Here is a 17,794-nt window from a genome sequence, read left to right as displayed (position 1 = left end):
TCCTCCTCCGCAGCAGCATCACAGAAATCATGATTAGTGATACAGAGAAAATTGTAGTATCATTTTCAGATTTTTTTTAAATAAAACATACTCTTTTTTCTTATAAATTGCTGTTTTGTTTTTGGTGGATGAAAATCGGACTGATGTTGACTCATGTGAGAGTCGAGAGAGATTATTATAGCGACTTATTTTTGTAATTACAGGTATTTGTATTCTGGTCATCATGTTACTTTTAGGCACTATAAGCCCCAAATTGAAGTTACTTGACTTTCATTTCACATGTTTTCGAGCTACTTAGAAGCTAGAGCCATAAAATCTGGTAAAACCATTATTTATCTCTTCAATTACAGGAATAGTGCAGAAGGGGAAAAACCAAACAGAAATTTAGCCCGAGATAATATCCTCAATCTACTAGCTTTAAAAATTGCAAATATCAGTTCTACATAAAGTCTGAAAGTACATTTTAATGTGTTTTCTCTTGAAGAGTGACAACTGAAAGATCTTATACATGTGGATTCAGTAAGCAAATTGTTGCAGCTAAACTCAGAAGACCCAAACTGTTCATAGTAAAGATGAAACACATATACCATACAGTAGTTTTATAAAAGAAAGAATGTAATAGAAATCTTTGGTCTTCCTTGATCCACTCATCGCGTTTAACAAGCTTCCAAGCATTTGGCTTTGCTGTGACGAAAAACTTCCATGTCATTTCAGGAAATCGACTAGATGATCGCCTAATTAAAGGTAGCATATCTCTTGTATGGTATCCTGCAGACAAGGTTATGAGCATTTCATCAGTGTTCATACATTTGTAAAAGAATATAAAGTGCCAGTGACAGACCCTGTTATAGAAACTACTAACCGAATTTTCATGACGCCATCCAGTTTGTATTCTTTAAGCCAAGGAAAGAAACCTCTTATGAAGGTAAGATCATGACTTCTTTCCAACTTTGGGCATTTCTCCACAGTCATCTTCTCAAGGCAAGGATAAGAGGTGGAAAAAGAAGACAGAGAAGTAGGTAGAGAAGTACTTGCAAACCCCCTTGTGTAAATTGATGATGGCGGCTCCCACATCCTTAGGCGAGGCAAGTCGTGTAAAGTGAAGCTTATCAATGACAGGAATGTTGGACGTGCTTCGCCGTAAAAATCAGTACCAAGAGACTGCACAACATCCATTGTAGATATTGTAAGTACCTTAAGACTTGGAAGCTGCCCAAGGGCTGGAAGTTGTTGACATCCATAGCAATTTTTTAGCTCAACCTCCACCAAATTTGGTAGAGCTGATGAAATAGTACTACTAATCATCCATGTTGGAAACTTCACACCCATGAAGCCAACGATCTTCAATATTACCAGACTAGGGTTAGGCTGCAACTGCTCCATCACTGTACTATCATTAGTACATTCATTAACATTCCCTCTGCAACTCCACTCAAGCATTAAACTCCCAATGTTTTGTTTCCCCTGCAAATTTGCTTTTTGGGCATCTGCTGCTTCTGTCACATTTTGCAGGTTACTGATATGTAGATTTCCTTCAAGCAGTTTTAAATATCCCAACTCCCAAATAGAAGACCTGCTAGTGCCTCCGTTGTACCGTGCCACTTTAAATACCGGCAATGTTTGAAGTTGTGTCAGATGCTCAATCCCTCTTGGCATTTCATTCCATTTTCCGTGGTCGCTTAGTACCAGATGTCTTAAATTGATCAACTGATGTAGGTCCTCCGGAAGCTCTCTAATATAAGAACAATCTTCCAGCTTCAAAGTCCGCAAGTTGCTAAGCTTGGTAATGAACTCCGGTAATACCTCAAAATGAGAACCAGATACATCTAGGTATCTTAGACATTTCAGCGATCCCATTTTTTTTCTCGGAAACTTTTGTAGAAAGTGGCAATACCTAAGAAGCAAAGTCTGCAAATTGTAGAGACATGTTATAAATTCAGGTAATTCTACAATTTTAGTGTTTGAGAGATCAAGATACCGAAGATGCTTCATATTTTCGATAGATGGTGGCAGCTCTTTAATGCCACTCCATTGCAAATCCAACACGCGGAACTGCTTATTCTTGAAGAAGTTGTGATAATCAATGCTCTGATCTTCTCCTTGAACATCGCTGATGAAAGTGCGCAATTTTGATGCATTCTCCAATGATTTTGGATACGTAGGTTCATCAAAACTCAACCTCAAACGTCGGATATCTGCAACATTGTCAATCTTACTAGCCTTCAAAATGGAGAATTCTGGCATTCCAACATGTTCTGCAAGATCGTGCACAAGGTGATGCATTTTGCAGAAATGAGTTTCGCCATTGTCATCTCCTGGTACATCTTGTAGTAAAAAATTCGCAAGCAAACAATCGAAATATTCATTTCCTACATCCTCAATCTGTTTGTCAGAATTTTTTCCAGATCGATGAAGGAACCCTTCTGCCATCCATAACTGAACCAGCACCTGCTTCTCAATTAAAGTGTCTTTCGGAAACAACGAGCAATATGCAAAACACTGTTTTATCTGTGAAGATAAATGAATATAACTTAACTTTAATGCAGGTAGCAATTGATTTTCTCTGTGTAGATCCCAAATTTTACTGTCTCTGGTAACCGCTTCCCACTCGCTGTCTTTCTTCTTGAAGTATAGTGCACCCCCGATACTTTTTGCTGCCAATGGCACACCTCCACAGTTCTGCGCAATTATATAACCAAGTGCTTCCAATTTCGGAGTCGCTTTTGCTCCACCAGGAGCAAATGCCCTTTGCCTTAAGATTATCCAGCAATCATCATCTGATAATTCTGATAAATCATAAGAAGGGCTTTTCCCACGAACAACCAAAGCAACTTCATTGCTGCGTGTGGTGACAATTATTTTGCTTCCAGTTGCACCAATGTTTAAGTGATTACGAAGAGTATCCCAGTCACCAGGCTTCTCAGTCCACAAATCATCAAGTACAAGCAGATACTTTTTACCTCTTAAATATTTGTTAATTTTGTTTTCTATCAGCATCAGATTATCTTCGCTACATTTAGCTTTTGTTATAGACTCAATGACTTTTATTAGAACTCCATTGACACTAAAATCTGTAGAAACATGGACCCATATTCTCAGTGCAAAGATATCAGATAGGAATTCCTCATTGTAGATTAGGCGAGCCAAGGCGGTCTTTCCTAGGCCTCCCATCCCTACAATCGGAATTACTGAAACTCCCCCATCTGCATGAGTACGACCGCTTGAGGATGAGGATGCTGATGCAGAGTGGGATGAGGTGTTACTCGCCGTTAGCAACATATTTATTATCTTCTCTTTATCTTTTTCTCGTCCAATTACTTTTACGTCGTCTACCAGCGAAGATGTTGTTTCTTGGTTCTCTTTATTACTTTCCTCGTGACGGAGATTGGAATGATCTTTTAGAAAATCAAGATAAATCCTATCTCTTCTAATATCATCCAATTGTCTATTGATATCTCCTATTTTCCTAGCGATGTTATGATTGAATACAACTGAGTTTGAGCTTGAAAAAATTATACGCACCATATCCCTCTTCCGACATGCCATTTCTTGAGCATGTATAGCTTTATATGAGAAGTCGTCAAGAATGTCCACAGCATCATAAGCTACATCTTTAAGCCTTTTCAGCCAACGATTAAGAGAATCCTCCGCAATTTGTTGCTTCTCAGCATGCTCTAGTACTTCTTGAATTAAGGACACAGTATTTTGAAGTGAAATCAGGTCACCATTCACCTTCGAAGCCGCTTCGATTTCTGAGGCAACCACGGAACACAGGTATTTCACCATCTCCAGCGCACATGCAGCAAAAAAAGACTCAGCCATTGGAGATCAACTAGACAACAAACACGGATTTAATAGAATGGGATTTTATAGAACGGGATCGGTGTGTTATGGTAATGAAGAACGCAAGATGATGATGCACCCACATATATATATGGTTCAGTTCAGCAACTGATAATGCAAGTTTATATTAAATAATCTTTTAAGAAGCTGCATATACATGACATGTTAAGATGTCAACAACCAGAGTTGCAAATATATTTAATCAAAACATTTGGCCACCATTTTTAGGTAATGCAAAAGATTCCAGCTCCTAATTTAACTTCAAGCGTGTGCTATTTCTTCCACCTACTTTTTTTGTTTGTTTCTTGACCATATGGGTGATGAATTACGAACTCAGCTTTTACCTATCATAACCCAACAATTTTACAGCTCAGTAGAGAAGCCTTTTTCCACCTGATCTTCTAGTGAATTCGTATACCACATAGCCTTTGAAAATGCCTTGTCTAGAAGTAGAAGTGGACTCCACCAATATATACAGTGATTAACTAACTGATTAACACCACTTGGTGAGATGTAAACATCGGGATTAAACAATAATCCAACATGACTTAAATATTGTTTCTTGACTAAATCAACCTTAATACAAAATATTGAAACTTGTCATTTGGTTGATACTATAGTGAAACTTGTTCAGTTGACTTGGCAGATCAGACAACTTCAACCTTTAAGCTGTGCATTACTATTACAATGTCCAGGTCAGTTAACCACATGGTTAGTTTTGGTGAAGGTTTTCTAGCCAATGTGCTGACACCTAGGAGGCTAGGACTAAATAGGAAGACATGCATCGACAGACTTATTCAGCCAACCACTTGTTCCACTCTTACATTTTCATACAAAGGTCCACTGCACTGCAGTCATTCTGTACATGTTGTTTCTATATAAATTACATTTAGAATTAAACAACTACATTCTAGGTTTTCACAACCCTTAGCATCTATGAAATTCTAACAAACAAAAGTTAATCAAAGGAAAAAGCTAGGGCATTACTTGGTCATATATATTCTTTTTAAGGTTCAAAAAGGCACCAATAAGGACATAGGATGTTAGTAAGTTACAAATTCAGTTTGTAGCTATCAACACCCAACAAGTGTACAACTCTACTTGAGAAATGAGTGTATACCTGATTTTCTAGAGAGTTTGTATTCCCTAAAGCCTTTCATAAATTCCTTGGCAAGAAGTAACTGACTAACACCACTTATGTAAACAACAGTCCCTACCAAAAAAATAAAAAGAGATGTAAACAACAGGATTAAATATTAATCCAACATGTCTTGAATATAGTTTCTTGACTAAATCAATGTTGATACAAAATAATGAAACTTGTCCATTTGGTTAATATTAGAGTGAAACTTGTTCTCTTGACTTGGCAGATCAGACAAATTCAACCTTTAAGTGGAGCATTATTAAACTTTAACTGAGGTGGTTTCTTGATCGATAAGATCAACACAGAAAAAACAATGCACCGGGGTAACAAGGGCTACAACTACCTGGTATACAAGAAAGAAAATATCACAAAGATTCTGCATACCAAGGGAATCCGAAAAGAAAAAACTTGCAACAGTCACATGCTATGAGATAGACCTGACTAAGGGACGTCAGGCATAGCTCTAACGGTCGGGAAATTCATTTCAGCTAAGCACGCGGTTGAATAAAGGTTTTCTAGCTGATTCTTCTCTAGTCATTATTGTGAAACTGAATTAGATGCCGACTTGATGATGCACAAACCCTTTGTTGAATCATTTCTAATCTGTTGGGATGCTCAACTTAAGTCAGCTAAGTTCAACTAAGACTAAGACTCTATGGGTCCTCAGACGAAAACATTTTATCTAATGTCTCTCTCATAGAGTGGGTTAGATCAATGTATTGATACATAGAACCTAAGTGCACCGTTCTTATCTTTACCAACTGGTGGAATAAAATTCTATAACTAACCATTACAATCTATGAATAAATATGAGCAAAGAATCGACTGACTTGTTCGGTCAACAACTCGTTCCACTCTTACTTTTTCCTAGAGAGGTCCACTGACTGCAGTCGTTGTCTACATGTTGTTTCTATTATCAAATTACATTTTGAAATAAACAACAACATTCTGTGTTTGCACATCTATGAAGCTTTCTAACAAACTAAAATTAATCAAATTGAAAAATTAGGGCACCACTTGGTCATATATTTTCTTCAAAATCATAGAAAAAGAAAAGATTCAAATGGCATCTGGGGTTGAAATTCATATTAGTACCAACTGAAAAATTGCAAAAAAAAAAATAATAACATTACTTACCGGGAGAAGCTCATGCATCTGGATTCTAGAGCGTCACCGCTGGTTGCATTTCTTCTCAAAGGAAGAGAGTAGAAGTCGCACAGTAAACGCCCCTCCGTTAAACTGTCAGATCTGCATGCTTGAAGGATGGTTTATTGCCTGTTGGGTTTGTAGAGTACATAGTAGCTCCATATTCTTTAAATTTGTATTTTTGCAGGCTCAAATGCAGTTTAGTAGTCATTTTCCTGAAACTGAATCACAATCTGATACTTCGATGGATAATGAATTGTTCAGAAATTGTAATCGCATCTTCGCATTGTCTAGTATCTAGTGCTGGATGGTTATTAGATACTAAGTTCTCATCACCTGTCACTCAGTTCTCAGCCAAAAAACTAGGTTAAAGTGTTGAGTGACCCATCTCAGATTAACTATTACAAAGGGGGATGTTCAATCAAATTTTGCGAGAAATCTGATTTGCACTTGCCACTTGATGATGGGAAAACGTGCAAGCACTTCACCAACCTAATCCCTTAACTGGAATGGATCTCTTAATAACACTCCACTTACCTTTAGACGAGGTTCATGTGTTTACTGACCTATCTTAGATCAAATACTTGGCACTAGAAACGTTCAGCAATGTGACAAAATTGATGTATGCCCCTTTCGAACAACCCACTAATTCCTACTCAACTGGTTGACTCAACCACTGCCTAGTCTGATTAACATATGGACTGGTTTCCCTATCACTGTTTTGGTGCTGTGTAGTTAACAAGAGTAGCATTCTAGAGCAGTGGAAAGATCTATCTCCAGATGGTGAGCAATGAGCATCACCTCGTAATACAACTGGTTACTAAGCTTTCATGGACAGGCCTGTCTCAATAACATTGGCCCCATGAGTTGGTTCCTTGGCCCTCCCAACTAGCAACTAACAGACAAATAAGAATAAATCCATAGAGACGGAGAAACAAGCAAAACAAAATAATTGCAGTCTATATGTCTGCCTGTGTGTACTGTCATAGTATTCGTTCACAGTTCACACTGCTGTTACTTCTTGTAAATAAATCTAACATTCACAGCATTTCTGGTGATGAATATTATAGATCAGAAGAGCAAATGGCACAAGATTGATAAGCCTAAACATTATCATATGTAAGCAATTAAATAGTGTGTCATGAGATATCTCATAACACCCAGAACAGTAAATTATCTACACCAGAGTTGGAAACTTTATGCATAGCATGTTACCATGACAAGGTTCTGCCTGAAAGTGTTCACTGTTCTTATTAAATTTACTGGCAAACTAAGACAGAATTTTCTATTTTATTAATATTATTACATAATTAACTAGTGAATTTAATCATTAACATTAAAATTGATTATCATCACTAAACTAGGTTATAAATTATGAGGGTTAATTTGTCATTTCCAGTTTTTTGATAAGGGACACCTTGAATGATCATGTAATGGCCCTTTTGTCCTATTAGAATGCTGCCTCTCTAATAAACCATCCCCCTATAATAAGCTTGTAGTTTTAATGAAACCAAGGTATTCTTGTGACTGATTACTTTAGAAATAACCTTGCCATAATTCACATCCATATTGGTTGATGAAGCTTCTGGATCGTAAATATAAATTTTACTATGCCCGTAGAACAGAAGCCTAACACTCCTTGTGTACCCAAATGGCACCAATATGTAACTGTCAAAAGGATCAAACCTGAACTCTTTACTCCAGCTCAATTCATTATAATTATCTTCATTCTTCTTCAGTAACCATATTTCACAACCACCGGCGTTGTGATGATCACTATAATAAGTAGCGCTTAGGAAATCACCCAAAACCCCAAGTGAAATAGCGAAATCTGGAACACCACAAGGTGGAGGTGGAAGCTCACTAAACTTTTCATCAGTCAAATTGAAAGCAAGAATGTTTTCTTCGTCGTGCAATTGAAAGCAAGAATGTTTGCAAACGTACCAATACATAATATAAGATGTTTCATATTTTTCAACTTCAAGTCCAACTCTCCCAAATTCCTTTATCCATTGCCGCTGACAAGAGTGTACACTTGAGGAATTCCAAAATTCGGTTCGTCAGAGTCAAAACAGATTCTAACAACCTTGTACTCATTGGTTGAATGACTGTAACCAAATCCATGGTCAGGCCTGGCTCAATAACAGGGGCGGCATGAGTTGATTCCTTGTCCCTCTCATTCTGCAATAACAAGAAAATAAATCACTCAATAAGGAGAGACAAGTGCAACACATTTTGAAACCGTGTGATTGTAGAGAAGCCTTAGCAGATCAAGATTATAAACAAATCTAAACCCAATTCAACAGTTTGATCTTAGCAGTGGACAGATCAATGTTCTCTTTATGTTACAAACATATACAGTTTTTGCAGAAACTATGAAACTATGGTCTATACTAGACCTAGCCACGGCTATAAGTGAACATCAAAAATTGGACCATAAACTTCAGCCAATGTTGTGACTGTGCATTAAGACAGAAGGAATTTGGTAGAAGAAGGGGAAGGGCCTTCCTGCATATACTTCTCAGACTTTGTTTTTAAACACGAAACAAGTTTACCAATGTAGGCATCACATTCTCCATCAAGATTTACTATAAGTTAATGTAGCAAATAAAGCAATTATTATAGCAACATTGCTTAATAACAGGCTACAAGAGTAATGCATAGATATTATAACATCACTACACCATGTCAATCAAATAAGAGATATTATAACATCACTACACCATGTCAATCAAATAAAAGTAGTTCATAGATACTCAAAGCATAATAACAGGCTACAAGAGTAATCTCAGAATGATTAAAATTTCAATGAAGGGTATCAATTTATACTTACCTAGAGAGAGATTTGTAACACTGGATTGATGCTTCTAAGGCTAAGCACTGATATCTATCACCTCAGTTGAACTTGCTCTTTCATCGGATCCATTGTTTTTGCATCTTTTTTTCCTAATACTTTTAACGAAATTAACGTGTTCTTATGGTTGATTACTTTAGAAATAACTATGCGATCCTTGCCAAAATTCACATCCGTTGATGAAGCTTCTGAATCGTAAATATAAAATTTACTATCCCCATAGAACAGAAGATTACCACTCCTCGTATACCCAAATGGCGGCGATATATAACTGTCAAAAGAATCAAACCTAAACTCTTTACTCCAGCTCAAGTCATTATAATTATTATCTTTGTTCTTCTTCAATAACCATATTTCACAATCACCGACACCGCCATAAGTATCATTAAACTTATAAGCACTTAGAAAATCACCTAAAACCCCTAGTGTAGGACAAAGATTTTGAACACCACAAGGTGGTAGTGGAAGCTCACTAAACTTTTCATCAGCCAAATGGAAAGCAAGAAATCTTTTTTTGTCCTTGTTCACCCAATGAAGAGCTTCATTTGCAAACATACCAGCACAAAATATAACAATTTGTATATTTTTCAACTCCATGTCCATCTCTCTCAAATTTCTCCATCCATTGCCACTGCCAACAGTGTATACTTGAGGAATTCCAAAATTTGGTTCGTCAGAGTCTAGACAGATTCTAACAACCTTGTACTCATTGGTTGAATGACTGTAACCAAATCCGCTCCATTTGTACACCCCTTCAAAATTTGGAAGGATAATATGTTCTTTGCTGACTGGATTACAGATATAAACGGGTCCATAATGAAACTTAGAAACATTGTATGAAGTTAAACAATCAAACCAAGGACCGAAGCAAATTAACCCATTACAAGAACCAACAAAAGAATACTTCTTAAATTCAGGGTTTAAATGCATCCTCATTTTTCTACTGAAGGGTGTCTCATGACAATTCTCATCATATTCGGTATAATAAAGGTCTTCCATCCCTGGATCAAACGTATCCATATTCTCACAACTTAAGATAATAAAACTTAGCTTACCAGAATCATCAGCAGAATCAAGAAGATTGAAGTGCAACTGAGAGAATGATGGATCACCAATAAGATCTCTCCACGGTTTGTATACCAGCTTGCAGTCTAGAACAGACTCAGTTGGTACCCTAGTCAGGATGTCTAGTATGATCCCTTCCGGTAGACTGTTAAGCCCCTTCATCATGAAACCTTTTGTTATTTGAAGAGACAGATCGAGAAAAAAATTGAATTCACAATTTTTTTGGTTTCACCTATTTGCCACCCTCAGTTTTCCTATTTGCCACACACTCAAAATATTAAAAATGATTTTACTTTCCAATTTTACATTCTCTTATTTACCACCTACAAAAATGAAATTAAATTTGACCATTATTCTTCTTCATTAATCCCCTTCTTCATCGAATATCATTTTGCTCTTTTCCTTCTTTAACCCCCTTTCCACTAAGAAACTAATTACTCTAGCAAGGCACACCAAGAATTTATTATTTTTCGGAAGATTCTATTGTTGGTAATCATCAGGATGAAAAGTTGATGGCTTGTCTAATTGGTTGCTTCCATTTGGAAAAGCTCCCGCCTCATCATGGGTTGGGCTATCTGACAAGAAACGGGTTATGATTTATTTAACAAGACTGTTATAGGGGCGGCATGGTTTATTAGAGGGGTGCCAGTGTGATAGTAATGTTCCTTTAGTTGGTTAGGGATGTCCTATAAGGAGTGTAAATTGACTAGATTACCCTTCCCATCTTTTAACCTAAATCAAAGCTAAATTGAAAATTTGTTTTCTTTCTTCTTCTCTTCTCCTCCTCCCATCAACCGTAATCTCCATTAAAACTCAAAATTTCATCGTCTTCGATTAATCGATGATTCGAAAATTAATCAAGTGTAGTGTAATGACTTATATGAGGTATGTTTTGAAAACCCAATTACGATTTGGTTTATTTTGTTCGATTTAAATTTAATTTCTATCAAAAATTAGGGTTTTAAATGAATATTGAAATTGAAATTTCTGGGTTTATGTGAGTTACGGTTGATTTTAACTCAATTACGAACCGTAACTGGAGATTTTGATGTTGTTACGGTTGGTAATAGTTCAATTACCAACCGTATGTTCTTATATCTGAGAATTTTCTTCAGTATCGAGCATTTGGTTACCAACTGTAACTCAGTTACGGTTGGTATCGAGCATTTAGTTACCAACCGTAACTGGTTTTACGATTGGGTTTTCTTCAAATTTAATCAGTTACGGTTGGTAGTTCATCTTTTACGAACCGTAACTTCGATTTACGGTTGGTTATGAGCAAAATTCCAACCGTAATTAGCTCTGAAAATGTAGAAAAATTGAATTTTTTACGTACTTTAGATAACTTTGAGCAACAAAAAACTAGTTGGGACTAATTTAAAAGTATACCCGGTCATTTTCAAGTCCTGGTTCTTCATTTTTTGGTTAATTTCTTCAATTGATTGAGATTGACCTTCTCCTCTAAACTTTTTTTTTTTAACTCTAAAAATCTGATTTTGATTTTGAGTTAATATAAGTGAAATTAATCATTAATACTAAACTTGATTATCATCACTAAACTAGGTTATCAATTATGAGGGTTAATTTGTTATTTCTAATTATTTTTTTTTGGATAAGGGACACTTGAATTATCATGTAATCACCTTTTTTGTTCTATTATAATGTCGCCACTCTGATAAACCATGCTATAACAGTCTCGTTATTTAAGCAAATGGAAAACTAGATTTTACCATCTGTTATTGTTGTTCGTGAAGAACTATCACTTATTAACGGGCGGAACAGAGTGGATTGTTGGTGCACGGAATCATAAGGAGGCTTTTACATCTGTTTATGCGAAGGGAATTACTTGGCCTTATACACTCTTTCCTGGTGCCTCTTCAACATCGAAATTGATGTTTGTATGCCCCAGTTAACGGCCCTTATTAACTTCGGAACAGTTATGGCATCGTTTTCCATTAATTTCCGGTGGGTGGAGACGTGAAGAAGAAATAATTTGTAATTTAGGGTTTTGTTTTGTGTAATTGGGTTGGTATTATTATGGGTCCAAGAACATAGCTCAGTGGTATTCCATCAACTCCAGTAAAGAGGAAGTCAGGGGTTCGATCCCCACCGTGGTAGAGGTTTGTATTTAATTAGTTGTATAGAGGGATTTGACGGGGTTGTGTATTATTATTATTGTTGGGTGTAAAAAACAGTCAACAATAAAAAAAAAAAAAAAAAAAAAAAAAAAAAAAAAAAAAAAAAAAAAAAAAAAAAAAGTGAACGTACACAATTGTTGGACCATAAACTTCATCCAATTTTATAAAGGATTATATGCAGAAATAGGCCTGTTCTGGACCCTCACTTTCGTTTCTAGGCTTGTTTTTTTTATTTATTGCAAATCTAAGCCTATCGAACGGATTCCATCCAAATCCGTTATCTCAGTCAATATCTCGCCAAAATCTCGTATCGAGAGATCTCGTGCAGGTGTTAAGATTACTAAATTGCCCTTTCTGTACGTCTGTCAGTAGATAGTTCATCTCACCCACGTGTGTCGATCTGAAAGCCTAATCTAAGAGTGCTGAAATCTCGAAGATAATTGAACGGCTACGATGAAGTCCATAGGAATTAACGTCACACGTGTCGGTCTCAGAATGAGTAATCTGACATATCCAGATCTCAGAGAAATTGGACGGTCTAGATGCTAGGATAGCAAGATCATACGGGGGAAAACCCATCTAATTGCTGAAAACAAAGAGATCGACTTTGATTTTCTTCTTCCTGGTTCTCTCTGGTTACGAACTGAGAAAGACATGACTTGCAGTTGATTTGAGAGATGGGGATGAAACACAAGTAGTTTATGGTGGATTTGAGTTGGGTTTCGATCGAATTTGCAATCTGACTCTAGTTGGAGATGTTACAAAGAAATTAGGGTTGTGTGGTTATCTGCAATCGAGATGAAATTCATGAGGAATTGAAATGATTTTCAGATATTCGACGGTTTTATTGTGATGAGAAGATGGAGATATTGATGTCGATCGATTAGATAAATTTAATCTCCTTCTGTACTTTCATCTCATTCTTGAGTTCAGAAGAATCAATATATCAAGGGTTAGGGTTTGCTGCAAAATCTGGAAAAGAAGTCTAGTAACTTGATTCAAAGATGGAGAAGAGAGATTTCAGAAATATAACAGATGGGTTGTTCTCAATTCGAAGTTCCACATGAATCTGGGAAGGAATTTGTGGATTTTTGAAGAGATGGGTTTAAATAAGAAAAGATGATGAGCTGTTGTTGTTGGTGACCCTTTCTGAGTTCAACAGGATTGAGTTGAAGTTGTTGTTCAAGAAGAACTCACGAAGAAGATAAATTAGGAATTAAGGTTCTTTAATCGTGTTTGAATCTGAAATTGAGAAGGGGGATTTGGAACTGAAGGATTTTGCAGATTGAAGCAGCTGAAGAGTTGAAAGGTTTCTGAAGCTGAATTAGGTTATGAAGATTATGAAGCTGTTGTTGCTGCTGTAGTGGTTGTTGGTGGTTTTGAGTTGGTTCTGCAACTGGAACAAGGAATTGGCCTGAGTTATGAAGAATGAGTTAGATGGATGGTTATGAGTTGCAGGTCATAATGCCAATTTGTTGATGCTGTTGCAATAGATTGTACAGCTACAGATGGTGCAGTTTGCAATGACTGAAGATGCAGAAAGAGATAGGGTTGTTCTGAATCAGGTAATTATGCAAAAACGAAAAAGAATTGCAGGAACAAGGTTCTGGTGCTGCTGCAATTGGCAGATGATTGTGCCGGAATGAGAAGAACTCGTCCTGAGAAACGCCAGAAAAATCCAAAACTCTGTCTGAATAAGAGTTACTGAGTCAACTCACCGATATATTTTAGCTCCATTTTGACAATTTGTGTAGTTGATGGAACATTGAAGGACTAAAACGTCTTTTAAGCTGGAGAACTTTTGACAGTTGGCAGATAACTGCAACTAACTTTCCATCCATCACTTTTGGTCAAAACTTGCCTAGTTTTGCAATAAATAAAAAAACAGGCCTAGTTTTGCAAACCATAAAAAAACAGGCATATTTCTGTAAATTGCCCTTTTATAAAAAATACTCCCTCCGTCCCCAATATATAGGCGGAGTTGTAAAAATTTGTAGTCCCTTTAGATAAGCGGACTTTCAATTCCAAGATGGATTTTTCCACATATTAACCTTGTTTATTATAGGTAGTCATCATTATAATTAAGTTAATGTCTTTAATTTTGGAAATTGTACAAAGGGTGAAACAGGAAATAGGATGGAAATGTAGGAAATAAAAAAAAAATCTTATTCTAAGATAAACTCACTTCTCCGCCTATATATCGGGGACGGAGAGTGTATAGATGAAGACAGAAGAAGGGGGCAGGCCTACGACTTGCAACTTGCAAGGCTTCGAGTTACGGTTAGATGGTAAAGTTATTATGGCATGGGTGGACTGATGTTTTAATGTGGAGTCTGATGACAGAGCTAGCTAGGTGAAATGTTCTTCTTTTCAAAATCCTGATGCACCTACACTTGCCAAGAGTAAAGCAGCTTGCAGAAGTTAATGTCGAGTCTGATATTCAGCTCAAACCCGAGTTGCAGTTGATGGGAAAACTTGGTCCACCATAATGTTGAATCTGTCTATTTTCATTATAACCTGAGATAGAAAATCACAAATTGGCACAACTGGACTTGGTCCAGAAAAAATTCTTCCAAACTCAAAAGCATAGAAAAGTGAACTATAAGATAGTCATAGAAATACACGGGAGAAAAAACAAACTGATGTAACGCTGCTGGATCATTACAACTTCGTAGCAGCATAATCCAAAATCTAGCATTCCAAGTTGCCAATTTTTCAGATATTATCCCACTAATTTAATGTCAGCTGAACCAGTGCCTCGTTTGATTGACATATGGACTAGTACTAATAACGCTTCAGTGCTTTGTATAGCATCGGAGTGGCGTTCTTGAGAAGTGGAATGATCAATCTCCGGACCACGGTGACCGATGAGCACCACCTCCTGATACAAAGTTTCTGGATTCTGGTTACTAAGCTTCCATGGTCAGGCCTATCTTAATAACAGGGGCGGCATGAGTTGGTTCATCGGTCCTCTCATTCTGCAGTAACAAGCAAAAAAAATTATAAGGAGAAACAAGTGCAGCACATTTTGAAACCGTGTGATTATAGAGAAGCCTTTGCAGATCAAGATTATAAATAGATTTAAATCCAGTTCCACAGTGTGATCTTAGCATTGGACAGATCAACGTTCCCTTATGCTACAAACATATAGTACATTTTTTTGCAGAAAATTTGAAAACTTTGATCTCTACTAGACCTTGCCACAGCTTTAAGTATAAGTGAACGTTAAACATTGGACCATAAAACTGCAGACAATGCTGTAACTATGCATTAAGACGGAATGGTTCGGCAGAAGAAGGGGGCATGCCTTCGGCTTGCCGAGGCTTCAATTTGAAAGTCGCACAGGAAACCATAAAGATGATCAATTACCACATTAAATCATTATATATCACTTCAATTTTCGACAAATCCTTACTGGTATAACGGAAAACACGAAAGACAATTTTAGCGTAAAACAAGGATATCATATGATTTGTATCCCAGTTACTTCACTTTGAAAAAGTATTCAAAAATACAGGCTATATAAGTTTCTAACTGCAAACATCATATGCCTACACTAGGAGTGCTTTCCAATATATTCAGTAAGGCATATGAGCAATAACAACAGGAATGATAAACCTGACTTCTGATTTTGTGTGTGCCTGTGCAGATCAAGTTTCAAAAGCAATTCAAGAATGAATTCATAAACCTCTAAAATTTCAAAAGGACAAAGTTTGAAAATTAAGCTAGTAATAACTAATTCAGTTACTAACCTGCTTATCCAGTTTGTATTCTTTGATTGAAGGAAAGAAACAAGTGATGAAGTCGCTCCAAATGCGGGCAACTCTCAACAATCAGGTTCTCTGGTGGAGATAAAAAAGTAGACAGTGATTGTGATATGCGCCACATCTCCAGGTAATGCAAGTCACTCATGGTGAATTTGACCAGCTTCGTTAACATCATAAGAATCATCACCAAGACACAGCACAACATCCAATTAAAATAATAGTGAGATCCCTTAGAGATGACAAGTTCACATTTCCTAAATCTTAGTTTTTGAAGCACAACAACTGCAATTTCTCGAGCACAACACATCAGCTTGACTAATCAGGTGTTGAAATATATCATCTCAATTTGGGTTACGACACCAAACTTCTGATAATCCAATTTCTAAGGTTATCAATTTGGGTTGAGCTGAGAGCATTGGCACTAGCATTGACAATTGCATTAGCTGCCTCAAATCTTTAGGTCAAATCCCTCATTGCCTAATACTCAACTGCAAGGAATTGCAGCAACAGGTCTAGCATATAAAGCCTAAATGGGGATGGGTACTGGTGTATACACTCATTTTAAACTGAATCCAATCGAAATAGAATTTCAGAACAAAATCAAATCAGAAATAGAATTTCAGAACAAAATCAAATCAGAGAGGCAAAACATTAAAATCCGAAACTGTGAATATATATTCCATTAGATCTATCTAATCAGAAGAATACACAGTCAAACATCCAAAATAAAAACACAGATCTCACTTCCATTAAACCACATTGAAACCTTCATTGCATTTACACAGAAAACCACCAAAAAGATAGAACAGAAATTAGGTATTGCAGCAACAGGTCTAGCATATCAAGCATAAATGGGGACCCAGTATTGGTGTATAGTCTCATGATGGATTGAATCCAATCAAAATTAGAGTTTCAGAACAAAATCAAATCAAAGCAGCAAAACATTAATTGCCGAAACTGTGAATATATTCCATTAAATCTATCAAATTAGAACACACAGTTAAACATCCCAAAATAAAATAACATAGATCCTAAACCTAAATTTTCACAGAAAACCCCCAAAAAGATAGAACAAAAATTAGGTAAGACCCTTCCCCTTTTTCAAGCACGCTCGCCTCTGATTCTCCTGGCAAGTTGAATATCCTTAGGCATAATAGTAACCCTTTTAGCATGAATCGCACAGAGATTTGTATCTTCAAATAATCCGACAAGATAAGCTTCAGCTGCTTCTTGTAGAGCTGCAACTGCTGAACTCTGAAACCTCAAATCGGTTTTGAAATCTTGAGCTATTTCACGAACTAAGCGCTGAAATGGTAATTTACGGATCAAAAGTTCAGTACTCTTTTGGTATTTCCTGATCTCACGAAGAGCGACAGTTCCTGGCCTGAATCTGTGAGGTTTCTTCACTCCTCCGGTTGCTGGTGCTGATTTACGAGCTGCTTTTGTTGCTAATTGCTTCCTTGGGGCTTTTCCTCCTGTTGATTTCCTTGCTGTTTGCTTAGTACGAGCCATTTTTGAAGAAAATTGCAGAGATCTGATTGTTAGGGTATCAGAGAGAATTGAAAGAAATTTTGATTTGTGAAGATTTGGGATTCGGGAATGGGATTATATAGAGGAGAAAGACTAACATTTGGGCGGAATTGCGAACTTCTTTTTTTTCTTTTTCTTTTGGCTCTTATCAACGGTTCGTAGTGGATGAATCAAAAGGTATCATACGGATCATGGTTTTCGTTCTTTGTTATTGTCGACGGATTTGAGTGGTTTAAATGGTGTCATACGGATCGGGTTTTGTTATCAACGGTTGATTCTGGATTTTAGAAGACCTCATACAGATTCT

At 36.7% G+C, this 17,794-nt stretch overlaps 3 protein-coding genes across 3 annotated transcripts; all 3 read right to left on the bottom strand.

Annotated features, from left to right (window-relative positions):
* Positions 1-383: 383 nt before the first annotated feature.
* On the bottom strand, positions 384-3,878 carry LOC113304888 (putative disease resistance protein RGA3). The gene is made up of 2 exons (XM_026554018.1): positions 863-3,878; positions 384-768 (listed from the first exon to the last, which is right to left on the bottom strand). Exons 1-2 carry the CDS (start codon positions 3,820-3,822, stop codon positions 735-737), a joined length of 2,994 nt encoding a protein of 997 aa, XP_026409803.1. The 5' UTR covers positions 3,823-3,878; the 3' UTR covers positions 384-734.
* Positions 3,879-8,113: 4,235 nt separating this feature from the next.
* Positions 8,114-10,214, bottom strand: LOC113305379 (F-box protein At3g07870-like). Its single transcript, XM_026554427.1, has 2 exons — positions 9,123-10,214; positions 8,114-8,314 (listed from the first exon to the last, which is right to left on the bottom strand). Exons 1-2 carry the CDS (start codon positions 10,212-10,214, stop codon positions 8,114-8,116), a joined length of 1,293 nt encoding a protein of 430 aa, XP_026410212.1.
* Positions 10,215-16,822: 6,608 nt separating this feature from the next.
* LOC113304889 (histone H3.2) lies at positions 16,823-17,586 on the bottom strand. The gene has a single exon (XM_026554019.1). It carries the CDS (start codon positions 17,467-17,469, stop codon positions 17,059-17,061), a length of 411 nt encoding a protein of 136 aa, XP_026409804.1. The 5' UTR covers positions 17,470-17,586; the 3' UTR covers positions 16,823-17,058.
* Positions 17,587-17,794: the final 208 nt, after the last annotated feature.

The sequence above is a fragment of the Papaver somniferum genome, chromosome 8, assembly GCF_003573695.1.
Source record: "Papaver somniferum cultivar HN1 chromosome 8, ASM357369v1, whole genome shotgun sequence".
In the NCBI taxonomy this organism is placed as follows: Eukaryota; Viridiplantae; Streptophyta; class Magnoliopsida; order Ranunculales; family Papaveraceae; genus Papaver; species Papaver somniferum.
Note: the sequence above shows the minus strand (reverse complement) of the source record. Positions and strands in the feature narration are given on the sequence as shown.